Consider the following 16,297-nt stretch of genomic DNA (forward strand, 5'->3'; position numbering starts at 1 on the left):
AGGATTTGCCACCCGCCCACAAAGCCAAAACTACCAATACCTGTTTTAATAGCCATGGAATAGCAGTACAGCAAACTCACATCACTTGAACCCCATTGAAAATTTATGGGGTAATGTCAAGAGGTAGATGAGGGAACGGAAACCCCGAAATGCAGACGATCTGAAGGCCAATATCAAAGCAGCTTGGGCTACAAAAACACCTGAACTGTGCCAAAGGCTGATCACCTCCATGCCACGCTGCCTTGATGCTCCAAAAGGAGGCCCAACGAAGTACTGAGGGCATATAACTTTAATACACTTTTCAGAAAGCCAACATTTCTGTGTTTAAGATCCTTTTTTTCGTGGACACATGAAATATTAAAATTTTGTGAAATACTGGATTTGTTTTATTTTTTTGTCTTTGTCATAATCATCAAAATTGAAACAAATAGAGCCTTAAAATATTTCAATTTGTGCATGGTGAATTCATATGCAAGTTTCACTTATGGAAACAAATTATTGAAATAAATGGACTTTCCCTCGATATTCATTTTTTTTGGCACATACCTGAATAGCTGAATCACCTTGGTTCATTAGGTCTTCTGGGAGTGTGACAGCAGTCTTCCTTAGGTTTGTTATAAGATCTTGTCCTTGAAAGTACAGCATCATGACAGGGGTGTGACCTTCCCGCTGGTGAGTGATAGGAATTTTTAGGACCAGTCTTTGAACATTCATTACTAACATTACTCTGACGATTAGACAGAGGTGGTTGAGGAGATATAGCATCTACTTCTAGTTCTTGTTCTTTGTTTTCAGAGTTTTGTTGATGGTGAAGACTGGATTCATAGCTAATGAGGCTGTTTGAGTCTAGAGGACTGTCTGTAAATCCCAGATCTGGAACAGTTTCATTAGTGATCCCTGGAGCAGTAGCCATTTCCTCAGGAGTAAAATGGCACAGGTGAGTGAAAATGGGGAGGGTGGGACGAGAAGAAGCCTGGTATGTTGGACATTGAGGTTTGCAGTCTCCATCAGCTTCTACTATCAAGGGTGGAGAGTCAAAAAATTGGCACTCGCTGATGATCTCTGACTCTTCTTTGCTATTGTTGACTGGTCCATTTCGCAAACCCCACTCACCTTCTGGTCCATCTCTCTCTCCCTGAGCCATGTCCAAGTACGTGTCCCTCTCAGAGAAGTGATCTGTCTTCTGTCCTTCTTTTGGCATCTTCATTTCATTTGCCATGTCTTCATTACATCTTTGTTCTTGTAAGATGCAAATGTCATCAGAGACTATAAAAATGGAAAAAAAATGTACAGGAAAACGATGTAAACGGTCTTGCAAGTATGGCCGTTGTTCTCATTACTATATACCAATATTAATTTGAACAGAGTAAACTGTAAATACAGTAGGACAAAAATTATTTAGCCGAATAAACCAAAAAATTTAAAATAACCCCCACCGCCCAACATTTCTTTTCCACTTTGTAGAGGTGGTGATTTCTCCAATAAAGAATCCATCACATTTAGATAAAGATCATTTCACTGTTTTTGCATCTGAGGTCTCTCTATCGCTCTCTCGGTGTGTGTGTGTGTGTGTATGTATGAATGTACAGTGGGTATGGAAAGTATTCAGACCCCCTTAAATTTCTATAATTATATTATATAGCAGCGATTTGCTAAAATCATTTAAGTTAATTTTTTTCCTCATTAACGTACACACAGCACCCCATATTGACAGAAAAAATACAGAATTGTTGACATTTTTGCAAATTTATTAAAAAAGAGAAACTGACAGCCCTAAGTATTTTGACTTTTTGCTGTGAAACTCATATTTAACTCGGGTGCTGTCCATTTCTTCTGATCATCCTTGTGATGGTTCTACACCTTCATTGGAGTCCAGCTGTGTTTGATTATACTGATTGGACTTGATTAGGAAATCCAAACACCTGTCTATATAAGACCTTACAGCTCACAGTGCATGTCAGAGCAAATGAGAATCATGAGGTCAAAGGAACTGCCTGAAGAGCTCAGAGCCAGAATTGTGGCAAGGCGCAGATCTGGCCAAGGTTACAAAACGATCTCTGCTGCACTTAAGGTTCCTAAGAGCACAGTGGCCTCCATAATCCTTAAATGGAAGAAGTTTGGGATGACCAGAACCCTTCCTAGAGCTGACCATCTGGCCAAACTGACCAATCAGGGGAGAAGAGCCTTGGTGAGACAGGTAAAGAAGAACCCAAAGACCACCGTGGCTGAGCTCTAGAGATGCAGTCGGGAGATGGAAGAAAGTTCTAAAGTTCACTGAAGCTCTGCACCAGTCGGGGCTTTATGGCAGAGTGGCCCTCTTTTCAGTGCAAGACACATGAAAGCACACATTTAGTTTGCTAAAATACACCTCAAGATGGTGAGAAATATGATTCTTTGGTCTGATGAGACCAAGATGGAACTTTTTGGCCTGAAAGAAAGAAAACCAGGCATTGCTCATCACCTGTCCAATACAGTCCCAACAGTCAAGCATGGTGGTGGCAGCATCATGCTGTGGGGGTGTTTTCCAGCTACAGGGACAAGACAACTGGTTGCCATCGAAGGAAAGATTAATGCGGCCAAGTACAGCGATATCCTGGACGAAAACCTGCTCAGGATCTCAGACTGGCCCGAAGGTTCATCTTCCAACATGACAATGACCCTAAGCACACAGCTAAAATAACGAAGGAGTGGCTACAGAACAACTCCGTGACTGTTTTTGAATGGCCCAGCCAGAGCCCTGACTTAAACTCAATTGAGTATCTCCGGAGAGACCTGAAAATGGTTGCCCACCAACGTTCACCATCCAACCTGACAGAACTGGAGGGGATCTGCAAAGAGGAATGGCAGAGGATACCCAAATCCAGGTGGAAAAAAAATTCATTCCATCATTCCCCAAAAGACTCATGGCTGTATTAGCTCAAAAGGGTGCTTCTATTAAATACTGAGCAAAGGGTCTGAATCCTTATGGCTGTGTGATATTTCATTTTTTTCATTTTTTAATAAATCTGCAAAAATATTCTGGTTTTTTTTTGTCAATATGGGGTGCTGTGTGTAAATTAATGAGGAAAAAATTAACTTAATTGATTTTAGCAAATGGCTGCAATATAGCAGAGTGAAAAATTTAAGGGGTCTGAATACTTTCCGTACCCACTGTATATATACAGACTTTTAATTACAGCCAGCGCCAATTCCACGGATTCTTGATCCCGTTACCCTTATCAAGCTTCTTTACAATGTCGGTCTCACCGTCCTCCCTCAGTACTATGTCCCTACGTGACACCCACATACCACAAACTTATTAATATAAAAACTTGATAGCCTACAATTAATTTAAATGTGTAGAAAGATCGTACCGATAAAATATAAATGGCAGAAGATTTGCACTGTGCCTGCCGTAATACAGTCTCCAATGTTATAAATATGATGGTCATGATTACAGACCGTCAATGTCGAAAGAGTACTACAATAATCCTGCCCAGAATTCTTTTTGCAAATTTACATTTATGATTCCTCTACTTGTCAAATTCGCGGAATGCCGCGGATCCGCTGACTTTTCACAGTCCTGGAGTAATATATACTTAATTTTCCTCGCAGGATAAAGAAAGTTAATGTATATTGTAAGTTATGTTTGCACCGCCATCCATTTTCCGTACCGCTTATCCTTACTAGGGTGCTGGAACCTATCTCAGCTAACTCTAAGTGAAATATGCTGAACTGAACCCTGAACTGGTCGCCAGCCAATTGCAGGGCACATATAAACAACCACTCGCACTCACATTCACACCTACGGGCAATTTAGAGTCTTCAATTAACCTACCATGCATGTTTTTGGGATGTGGGAGGAAACCGGAGCACCCGGAGAAAAAACATCCAGGCACGGGAAGAACATACAAACAACACAGGCGAGGCCGGATTTGAACCCGTGTCCTCAGAACTGTGAGGCAGACTTGCTAATCAGTCGTACACCGTTCCACCCTGTTTGCACACATAACCAAGTTAATTAGAACAGCAAAGGTAAGGTTGTCTAATGACTCACAGGTTGACAATACATCAATATCATCCAGATGTTCATTTAGGATGAAACCTAGCTCCTCGGGTGGCATATCCTGTACCTCACAGCCACCAAGACCCTCTTGGATGGGGGATGCAGGAGATGGGGCTTGATTACATTCTGTATCGTCATCATGTTTCTGTGTCTCATCCACTAGTGGCAATCCAATGATGCCATTCTCATCCATCTGGCTACAAAAGTCATGATCTTGTTCTTCCCCCTCATCGCATTCATCTTCAGACGTTTCAGAGCTGGGGGGTGAGATGCAGGCTGGAGCTGGAGTCCAAGACAGAACCCCTGCTTTTGTGTTTTTTACCGTCTCCATTCACTTCTCAGCTTATTGTGACTCAACTGTGACATAGGGAAATGTTGCAGGCTGGCTCTTGTGGTCCCATCCGTGCAGAGGAAGTCTTTGAATGTAGCTCCTAAAATATGACAGAACACTGTTTAATACCCATTAAAAGCATAGAGAAATACATGAACTTTAAGACTAAAAACATACAATATCATTATATAAAAAAAACAAACCTAAATGTACCTTTAGCTAATGCATTACACTTTTTAGTCACATACAGTGGTGCACAGTAGTGCTGCACCCTGTGAGGAAGGGAAGCAGAAAAGGACAGGACAGGATAAGACAGGATGGTTCAGAACAAGACATATAGTGTGACCCCGGCAGTGCAACTGTAGTGTGGAGTGGCTGGCTACGTATAAACAGTTGTGCTCATATGTTTACATACACTGGCAGAATTGATCATTTCTTGGCCATTTTTCAGAGACTATAAATGATAACACAAAAACTTTCCTTTCACTCATGGTTAGTGCTTGGGTGAAGCCATTTATTATATATATAAAAAAACTGTGTTTCCTCTTTTTAAAATCATAATGACAACATTATGATTTCATAATGACCCTGATCAAAAATTTACATACCCTTGATATTTTGGCCTGAGAACATTGACACAAATGGGTTTGAATGTCTACTAAAGGTAACCATCCACACCTGTGACCTGTCTGCTTGTAATCAGTGTGTGTATAAAGGTTCAGTGAGGTTCTGGGCTCCTGACAGACCCTTGGACTGACATCTCTGGATTCTGAGTCATGGGGAAAGCAAAATAATTGTCAAAAGATCTGCGGGAAAAAGTAATTGAACTGTATAAAACAGGGAAGGGATATAAGAAGATATCCAAGGAACTGAGAATGCCAATCAGCAGTGTTCAAACTCTAATTAAGAAGTGGAAAATTAGAGATTCTGTTGAAACCAAACCAAGATCAGGCCGACCACAAAAACTTTCGACCAGGAAAATTGTTAAAGATGCAAAGAAAAGCCCACAGATGACTTCAGCTGACATATAGGACTCTGAAAAAAAAGTGGTTTACATGTTTCAAGATGCACAATAAGAAGGCACTTGAAGAAAAATGGGCTGCATGGTCAGGTCTCCAGAAGAAAGCCATTACAATGCCAATGCCACACAAAAAAAAAACAAAAAAAAACATCACACTTACCATATGTCAAACATCAGGGAGACAAGCCTCAAAACTTCTAGAACAAAATCATTTGGAGTGATGAGACAAAAATGTAACTTTTTCGCCACAACCTTAAACGTTACATTTGGAGAGGAGTCAACAAGGCCGATGATGAAAGGTACACCATTTCTACTGTGAAACATGGAGGTGGATCGCTGATGTTTTGGGGATGTGTGAGCTACAAAGGCACGAGAAACTTGGTCAAAATTGATGGCAAGATGAATCCAGCATGTTATCAAAAAATACTAAAGGAAAATTTGCACTCATCAGCCCGGAAGCTACGCATGGGATGTACTTGGATATTCCAACTTAATGATCCAAAACACAAAGCCAAGTCCACCTGTCATTGGCTACAGCAGAATAAAGTGAAGGTTCTGGAGTGACACATCTCACTCTCCTGACCTCAATATCATTGAGCCACTTCTGGGGAGAGCTCAAGCGTGCAGTTCATACAAGACAGCCCAAGAATTTACAGGAACTGGAGGCTTTTTGCCAAGAAGAAAAGGCAGTTTTACCATCAGAGAACAACTACCACAAAAGACTCCAAGCTGTCAATTCCTTTCATCCAAGCTTCTCCAGCTCAGCGTCTGCCATCTGCCAGTGGATTTACAGCTTTCTGACGGGCAGGACACAGCAGGTGAGGCCACCTCATCCACACGCAGCATCAGCACTGGGGTGCCCCAGGGTTGTGTCCTCTCTCCGCTGCTCTTCTCTCTCTCTACACAAACGACAACACCTCAGCGCACCTGACTGTCAAACTCCTGAAGTTTGCAGATGACACCACTGTCATCGGCCTCATCAAGGACGGTGACGAGTCTGCATATCGACAGGAAGCGGAGCGGCTGGAGCTGCGGTGCGGCCGACACAACCTGGAGCTGAACACGCTCAAGACTGTAGAGATGATCGTGGACTTCAGGAGGCATCCTTCGCCACAGCTGCCCCTCACGGTGTCCAGCTGCCGTGTCAACCATCGAGACCTTCAAGTTCCTGGGAATTACAGTCTCTCAGGACCTGAAGTGGGTGACCAAGATCAACTCCGTCCTCAAAAAGGCCCAGCAGAGGATGTACTTCCTGCGGCTTCTGAGAAAGCACGGCCTGCCACCGGAGCTGCTGAGACAGTTCTACACAGCGGTCATCGAATCAGTCCTGTGTTCTTCCATCACAGTCTGGTTTGGTGCTGCTACAAAGAAGGACAAACTCCGACTGCAACGGACAATCAAAACTGCTGAAAGGATTACCCACCCTTGAGGACTTGCACGCTGCCAGAACTAAGACAAGAGCGTGCAAAATCCTCTCGGACCCTCCACATCCCTGTCACCAGCTCTTCCAGCTCCTTCCCTCAGGTAGGCGCTACCGATCAATGCAAACTAGAACTAGCAGACATTCCAACAGCTTCTTCCCTGTTGCAATCAACTTCTTAAACACCTAACCTAATTCCATTACAACATGCTGGCAATTTTTTGACTTGAGTTCGTTGTCACATTTCTGTGGGGCATTACTCGTGCACTCAATGTAGTTGTCTCGCCACGCTGCACTATTTGCATATCTGTTGTTGACCAATACTGGCCACTCATGCCAGAGTAGCATCTGCTCCATTTGCACACTGATTGAGGACTATCTGCAACATTTGCACAATCAACATTGTCCCAGATTATCACACAACTCGTCACTTTAAACCGCAGACACTCCTTGAAGTCTCGGCGCCCTTTGCGCAATGGTCATTGCACCGGACTATTGCAATATTAGTCATTCAAACTGCTCTAAGTGCTAGAGGACTCTGCATCTTTTTGCACAATTGTCCAAAAAAATAAATAAAAATGTACCGGCATTACCAGATAACTAGCAACCCTTTACTGCTCAGTGACTGTTTTTTTTGTCATCAATGTCTTTATGTCTCAAAAGTGTTCTCTGTCAATTGACTGTCTGTTGTCGTACTAGAGCGGCTCCAACTAAGGAGACAAATTCCTTGTGTAGTTTTTGGACATACTTAGCAAATAAAGATGATTCTGATTCTGATTATTCTGATTGATGTTAAAGGGGGCAATACACGGTATTAAAAACTGGGGTATGTAAACTTTTAATAAGGGTCATTTGGGTAGTTTATGTTGTCATTATGATTTTAAAAGAGTAAACACGGTTGTTAAATAGTGCACCCAAGCACTAAGCATTCATGAAAAAGGTTTTTGTGTTATCATTCATATTCTCTGAAAATGGCCAACAAATCATAAATTCTGCCAGGGTATGTAAACTTATGAGCACAACTGTACTATATTGCCAAAGGTATTTTTGCTCATCCATCCAACTAATTGTACTCAGGTGTTCTAATCCCTTCCATGGCCACAGGTGTATAAAATCAAGCACCTCGAACATGCAGACGGTTTTTACAAACATTTGTAAAAGAATGGGTCGCTCTCAGGATCTCAGGGAATTCCAGTGTGGAACTGTGATAGGATGCCACCTGTGCAACAAGTCCCGTTGTGAAACTTCCTCCCTCCTAAATATTCCACAGTTGACTGTCAGATGTATTATAAGAACGTGAAAGCGTTTAGGAATGACAGAAACAGCCCCGAAGCGGTAGGCCTACGTAACATGACAGTGTTGGGTCAGCAGATGCTGAGGCACATTGTGCGAAGAGGTCGTCAACTTTCTGACGAGTCAATTGCTACAGACCTCCAAACTTCATGTGGCCTTCAGATTAGCTCAAGAAAAGCGCACAGAGAGCTTCATGGAATGGGGTTCCATGGCCGAGCAGCTGCATCCAAGCCATACATCACCAAATGCAATACAAAACATTGGATACCACTGGACTCTAGAGGATTGGAGAGGCGTTTTCTAGAGTGACGAATCACACTTCTTCATCTGGCAAACTGATGGATGAGTCTGGGTTTGGCGGTTGCCAGGAGAACAGTACTTGTGTGACTGCATTGTGCCAAGTGTAAAGTTTGGAGGGAGATTATGGTGGGGGGTTGTTTTTCCGGAGCTGGGCTTGGCCCCTAAATTCTAGTGAAAGGAACTCTGAATGCTTCAGCGTGCCAAGAGATTTTGGGCAATTCCATGCTCCCAACTTTGTGGGAACAGTTTGGAGCTGGCCCCTTCCTCTTCCAACATGACTGTGCACCAGTGCACAAAGCAGGGGCAAGGTCCATAAAGACATGGATGACAATCTGGTGTGGATGAACTTGACTGGGCTGAACAGTACCCTGACCTCAACCAGACAGAACACCTTTGGAATGAATTAGAGCGGAGACTGAGAGCCTGGCCTTCTTGTCCAACATCAGTGTGTGACCTCACAAATGGACTTCTGGAAGAATGGTTAAATTCCCATAAACACACTCCTAAACCTTGTGGACAGCCTTCCCAGGGGTGTTGAAGCTGTTATAGCTGCAAAGGGTGGACCGACATCATATTGAACTCTTATTAGGTTTAAGAATGTGATGTTACTAACTGTTATGTCTGCTACTGCTTGTTGTTGCTACTTTGTGTGTGGTGGACTAATATAATAAACAAGTATCACTTTTTGAAACAAATTATTGAAATAAATGGACTTTTCTTCAATATTCAATTTTTTTTAGAACATATAGTGGGTACGGAAGGTATTCAGACCTCCTTAAATTTTTCACTCTGTTATATTGCATCCATTTGCTAAAATAATTTAAGTTAATTTTTTCCTCAATGTACACACAGCACCCCCTTGACAGAAAAAAAACAGAATTGTTGAAATTTTTGCAGATGTATTAAAGAAGGAAAACTGAAATATCACACAGCCTTAAGTATTCAGACCCTTTGCTGTGACACTTGTATATTTAACTACTATACTGTACTGTACTATAAATTTCTTCTGAGATGTTTCTACACCTTCATTGGAGTCCGGCTGTGTTTGATTATATTGATTGGACTTGCCACACACCTGTCTATATAAGACCTTACAGCTCACACTGCATGTCAGCGCAAATGAGAATCCTGAGGTCAAAGGAAGTGCCTGAAGAGCTCAGAGCAATAATTGTGGCAAGACACAGATCTGGCCAAGGTTACAAAAACAATTCTGCTGCACTTAAGGTTTCTAAGAGCACAGTGGCCTCCATAATCCTGAAATGGAAGATGTTTGGGATGACCCGAACCCTGTCCTTGGTGAGAGAGGTAAAGAGGAACCCAAACATCACTGTGGATGAGCTCCAGAGATGTAGTCAGGAGATCGGAGAAAGTTCTAGAAAGTCAACAATCACTGCAGCCCTACACTAGTCAGGGCTTTATGGCAGAGTGCCCCGACCGAAGCCTCTCCTCCTTACAAGACACACGAAAACCCACATGGATAAAAAAAAAAACACCTGAAGGACTCTAAGAATGTGAGAAATAAGATTCTCTGGTCTGATGAGACCAAGATAGAACTTTTTGGCCTTAATTCGAAGCGGTATGTGTGGAGAAAAGCAGGCGCTGCTCATCACCTCTCCAATACAGTCCCAAAAGTGAAGCATGGTGGTGGCAGCATCATGCTGTGGCAGTGTTTTTCTGCTGCAGGGACAGGATGACTGGTTGCAATCGAAGGAAAGATATATGCGGCCAAGTGCAGGGATATCCTGGACGAAAACCTTCTCCAGAGTGCTCAGGACCTCAGACTGGGCAGAAGGTTCACCTTCCAATAAGACAATGACGCCAAGTACACAGTTAAAATAATGAATGAGTGGCTTCCGAACAACTCCGTGACTGTTCTTGAATGGCCCAGCCAGAACCCTGACTTAAACCCAATTGAGCATCTCTGGCGAGACCTGAAAATGGCTGTCCACCAACGTTCACCATCCAACCTGACATAACTGGAGAGGATCTGCAAGGAGGAATGGCAGAGGATCCCGAAATCCAGGTGTGAAAAACTTGTTGCATCATTCCCAAAAAGACTCATGGCTGTTTGAGCTCAAATGGGTTCTTCTACTAAATACTGAGCAAAGGGTCTCAATACTTATATTTCAGTTTTTGGTGCTGTATGTACATTAATGAGTGAAAAATGAACTTATATGATTTTAGCAAATGGCTGCAATATAACCAAGAGTGAAAAATTTAAGGGGACCTAAATACTTTCCGTACCCACTGTACCTGTAGTAGAGCAGCACTGACATTCTCATTTAGAGAAGTGGCTGCACTTCTTCTTCAGTATCCCAGATTAACAAGGAGATTGTTAGCCTGGTACATCTGGCACTCTCTATATCTGTACACAATTATTCTACATATATAGTCATGGTGGAGAAAGCTGTCACACTGGCTAACATGCCAAACTGTATTCACTATGCAATTTTGGAGACCACAAAAGAATGAGAGCAGACCGCTCAGCAGCTGAACAAATGTAGGCCATTTAGAATAGAATCCATGAGAATTTTATGTGAGGAAACCACAAAATATCATCTGCAGGTATCCAAATTTAGTTTGAGAGTAAACAAAAGTTTTGAGAGTAAATCCCAAAAATACCTTGTGAAGCATTGTAAGATTGCTTATTGTAAGAATAAAGAAAATAAATAACATACCTGTTGACCTGCACATGCCTAAATGAATTGAGGATTTTCCTCTGTGCCCAGACAGGGGGTAATTAATCTGCATTTAACCCATTACTGTGGGCGGGGGTGGGGCTTCCCACACACACAATGATCACTCATGTACATCTCACGTCAGGAAGAAAATGTACTGTGGCTGAATACCTTATTGCCATGCAGTAAACATGTAAGCAGATGTGTGAATGTTTAGCAAAAAAAAAAGAAATAAAAGGAATAGATAAAGGGACTGAATGGGCTTAACTGTCAACCCCACAAAAGCTGTCCAAAAATAAGTCTTCCGTGTCAAAAGACACTGTCTGCGGGATATGTTACAGGCTGACATCAGAACACAGTAAAACTGAGCTTTGATGTGACCGTGAGTAGTGGTACAAACCACAGTGAGATGTTTGGGGCGGACCCAGCTAATCGTCTTAGAAGAACCAGCATGCTGTTGACATGATACATCTGTCTGGAATGCATGTGGGAGTCTTCAGGTAAAGCATATGGACCCTCTTAACATCCGCATTTCCTTGTTGGCCTTTGACAGTAGTCCTGATTATTTGCCAGGTGCGTCCTCCACCTGAGTAAAAAATTCTGCACCCTAAATAAATCCCTCCTTTTTCCTCACCATTAAAAGAATGGTGTTGTGATGCCACTAGTTAACTGTAATTGCATTTACGTACTATCCAAGCTTGCGTCAATGGAGGCGTGATTACAATACGTGGCATCGTTAAAACATTTGTTTAAAGTGGCTGCTATGAGCAGCACAGGCATTCAAGTGATGCTAAACATTTCAACACTGACCCAAAACTAGTTAAGGATTGGAAAAAAACAAAACTATTTAATCCTCACTGGGAGGGAGGGTCAGAATGATGGCAAGACGTTGGAAGGAAACTTTTTAGAATTATTTTTTTTCCCCATGAGGGCGTACACAACCAAATAGTATCCAGAAAAAGGACAAACAAATAAAACAACATCAATCAAGGTCATAAATTAATGTATAAAATACATAATGACACATCATATGTGGTAATATATTTGTATTAAATGTTATATCGAAAATATAAAAAATGTTATACATTTTGACATTAAAAATGGCGTGTAATGAACTTGCTTGCACAGTGATGTAAGAACACATCATGTGGCACACAATCCGTTACCGCCGTACTTTTACGCCAAACATTTTTCAATTGCTTGTTTTGTATTTTTAGCAGCGTTTTTCAGACAGATACTTACTATAATTATGACTTTACCAGGCTAGTGATACATTTTTCGGTTATGTCACCACCATAGGAACAGAACGTCGATGTAAATCAAGGACCCTATGTTTGTATTAAAAAACGTGGTACCTGTGTACTCTTCAGTTTAGTAAACAAATGCCTATAGTCACTAAATATGAAAATAAGATGCCGTGTATAATATCTGGTCTATGGCGTCTCTTAGAGTTCCTTGCCACACTGTACAAGTCACAACTTAAGTTGTTTTTGCATTTCTCTATTGAGATGATTTCCAACTGTCACAAGTACAAAGTACAGGCAGAGAGAGGCAAGTAAGTAGCACACAATATGCAAGGATATAACGTTGGACCGCAGCCACATTGAAATTGTTCATTCAGATTTCATTTAACAATAAATGGAAATTTTGCACTTACATAGACACACAACTTCCAGAAAACTACAGATTGTTTAAGAATTGCGCTGGAAATGAATTATTATGTGGTCTTGCCAAGTAAAACTAAACTATATACTGAACTAGTATGACTTCTAAAGTAAAACTGAGCTGGTATTCAGCCCTAATATAAATTTGCCCACCAACCACAATAGGGGTCACCAACATGAGTCTCCTGCGGGCCTGTTTAAAAAATAATTAAAAAAAAAAAAAAAAAGCTCACCAGTGATGGGACATCGTGACTTCCTAGGAATGTTGTAGAAGTGATCATTTGTAAATGTAAGCACTTGCAGAGATTTATTGAAGTGCTGATCATTGATATTTATGTTTCTTCCTACCTTGCTGATAATCATAGTGAGAAATCATTAACGTGATCAGCGTCTTCACATTGACGAGTATGATTTGTTAATACATATAATCTTGTTATTATTATTTTTCATTGTTCCATGAAATTATTTGAGAACCCACCCAAGAAGTAGCTCTGTTTTCAAAAAGGTGGTGACGCCTCCTGATCTAATGACATCCAATCCAAAAAAATAAAAAATAAATCAAAGATAATTACGCTTTGGTTTGATTTACACTGTCAGAAGTATGATAATACAAAATAGCACAAACTTCTCAACAGCAAAAATAGGAAAACATCTTGGTGAGGCACGCTCACAATATGTTCATCTTGCAGACAAGACACGTCCAAGCGTTAAACCTTACCGCTTCACAACTCTTGCTGCTCTTGTTGTTGTTGCTGAACAACAACTGTCAAGAAATACCAACCAGCCCGGCTTACTGCTAAGCTGAGAAACCAAGCGAGCAAAGGGTCTACATTGATCCTGAAGACAAAATATTTTCCGACAACAAAGATTCAATAAGTTGGATATCAAAAGCAATCACCTGTACCTTGGAATAAAAAGCCTCGCAGGCAGGGTATCGCAGGGATCCGTTGCCATGAAAACCGCTAAACTAATACGAATGAGCGCAAAGACCCGCCCCTGTGTCACCATGGCGCACACTCGGCACAACAAACCAGCGCTCAACGAAATCAACGGGTTTCAATTCACCGCCGTACGTCAAACTATAAAGTAAGCACATTTACTTCAGTGCAAAGGTTTTCACTTACACAGGAACAGACGACGGTTAGTGTTAACAAGCTAACACGACGATGTACGATATGGTTCACTTGACCTCCTTACACACATTTTAATATTGCCAACACAATTAGACCCCACGAAAACGCCTTTGAAAAACAATGTTCGTCGCTTACTTTGGAACGTGCTTCACTGTTAGTTTCTCTCGAAGAAGCCATGTTTGTACAATTAAAGACGTCGTAGACGTTAATTAGCATGCTCGCGAGGTGGTTTGTAGATTTAACTTTTGTCAAGACCACTTGGAAGACTAATGTTTATACCCTGTAGTTGTTCTCCCAGGTTCATGAGCCACTCTGCTTTTGTCAGAGAATCACGAGAGCATAGCTGCTCCCCGACCTTGCTTGTTACTGCTAAAAGTAGCACTCTATAATATCACCACTACATAAATATTACATTTGCGCATACAATATGATCGCTGTGCGATTTGTTCAAGTATTAATTCCTAACAGACAAAGAGAGGGTAAAAATTACGTATTTAAATAAAAGGGTTTTGATTGGTGAAGGGGTACCTTGCAGGAGGAGCTTAGTGGAAGATGAACATGTACCACGCGGCACCCGACTTGCTCTTGAAAGACTTGGCCACCAGGGGACAGTGTCAGCTCGTTTCTTTCCCATTATAATGACATTTATCACCTTCCGTGCATTTAATTGGCCTTTGAATACTTTGATACGAGTGATGTGCAACATACGAGTCATAGAGATACACAAATGCAGCCAAAAAAAAATTAAACAAACTGGATGGCATAGCGAATGTGATGTCAAAGCCTATAGCTGCTGCTGGGTTATTTAGTATTTTTTCCAACGTAATATGGTGTACATGAACAAATGTACGATGCTGAAAATGAAATATATTACCAAAAAAACTATTAAAAAAAACAAAATTCAGGATAAAAGGTTAGACCTTTCCATTATGTGAAATGCCAATAAATGCTATCTGAAATGTAAATAGGCGGCACGGCGGACGGCTGGTGAGAGCGTCTGCCTCACAGTTCTGAGGACCGGGGTTCAATCCCCGGCCCTGCCTGTGTGGAGTTTGCATGTTCTCCCCGTGCCTGCGTGGGTTTTCTCCGGGCACTCCGGTTTCCTCCCACATCCCAAAAACATGCGTGCTAGGTTATTTGACAACTCTAAATTGTCATGGGTGTGTGTTCCAGGTTTTCTCCCCCCCCCCCTGTTTCACACACACCTGCTCCTGTGAGCATCTTCACCACCTGTGCCTCGTTCACCCTAATTACCCCTTGTATTTAACCTCGTGTCTCATTCCCTCTCGTTGCCAGTTCGTTGTACCTTGTCGTCGCGTTCCAGCATTCCTTGTTTCCACGTCACAGACTCACAGTAAGACTTGACCCTGTTCCGATTATCGACCTCGCCTCATGTTTTTGGATACTGTTGCCTTTCTTGGATTGCCTGCCTGTGTACCGACCTATGCTCGTATATTAAACCTCTCTTTTTGGAAACTGTCCATTTGTTTTGAAGTCGTGCATTTTTGGGTCCAATCCTCTGTTCCGTTCATGACATAAATTGCCCGTAGGTGTGAATCTGAGTGCGAATGGTTGCTTGTTTGTATGTGCCCTGCGATTGGCTGTCAACCAGTTCAGGGTATACCCCGCCTTTTGCCCGATGATGGGCTGGGATGCGACCCTGGTGAGGAGAAGCGGCTCAGAAAATGGATGGATGGATGAAATGCAAATAACGGTTAAAGTGGTGTTTTCAATTTTTAAAATAAAAAATCACTTTTTGTCATATTTGTTAAAACTCTCAGTATGACATGACAGTAGTACACGAGTAAAAAGATCTGTGATAGAATTGGCCCTCTTATTTGGTTTGCAAGAGACCACAGCACCAAAGGATAAACAACCAATCAGAGACAGAAGGCATGACTGATGAAGCGTCAATCACTTCTCGTGGACTTGAGGCCACACTCATAGCAGGCACACCCCCATGCGACCTCGCACTGTCCTTTTATCTTTGTTAGCAACCTGTATGATCAATTAAAAATACAAAAAAGGTGATAAACATACCTGTTAAGCAGAAATTTTCCTATTTCCTCATTGCTTCTGAATCTTCTCAGCTGCCTGAGGTCTCCCCACCTCTAAACTGCAACACCAATCCCCTTTGTTTTGTTTTGGGACTTGTCCAATTCATTCTTTTTAGCATTCGTTGCTTCTTTGCTCTGCTTCTGTTTGCTAGTCTAATTATGCTCTGTTCAGGTCGGAGACTAGAAAATGTAGATCTGAAGAACCCTTTTGGATTAAAGATGAAAAGTATTCAACAAACAAGAAATCCACTTGCCTCGATTCCACCTTTACAGATTACATGAGTAAAAACCTCCAGCGCCTTAAATCAGCTGGGATAGACTCCAGCTCAGCTGGGACCCTAATGAGGACAAGTGG

The 16,297-nt window shown here is 41.9% G+C and overlaps 1 protein-coding gene across 4 annotated transcripts in view; it reads right to left on the reverse strand.

Moving 5' to 3' along the window:
- Positions 1-14,115, reverse strand: part of akna (AT-hook transcription factor) — a 59,088-nt gene extending 44,973 nt beyond the window's left edge. For 2 of the 4 annotated variants that reach the window (XM_061698020.1, XM_061698023.1), the window contains exons 1-3: positions 14,021-14,115; positions 4,037-4,476; positions 564-1,266 (exon numbers count right to left, since the gene is read on the reverse strand). In XM_061698020.1, the coding sequence (XP_061554004.1) occupies positions 564-1,266; positions 4,037-4,376 (1,043 nt within the window). In that variant the 5' untranslated portion in view covers positions 4,377-4,476; positions 14,021-14,115. Of the gene's footprint in view, positions 1-563; positions 1,267-4,036; positions 4,477-13,656; positions 13,683-14,020 lie in introns of those variants that run through there. The other 2 variants (XM_061698022.1, XM_061698021.1) reach the window with 2 other exon arrangements.
- Between the last annotated feature and the right edge of the window lie 2,182 nt (positions 14,116-16,297).

Source organism: Phycodurus eques, chromosome 15 (assembly GCF_024500275.1).
Source record: "Phycodurus eques isolate BA_2022a chromosome 15, UOR_Pequ_1.1, whole genome shotgun sequence".
NCBI classification, from domain to species: domain Eukaryota; kingdom Metazoa; phylum Chordata; class Actinopteri; order Syngnathiformes; family Syngnathidae; genus Phycodurus; species Phycodurus eques.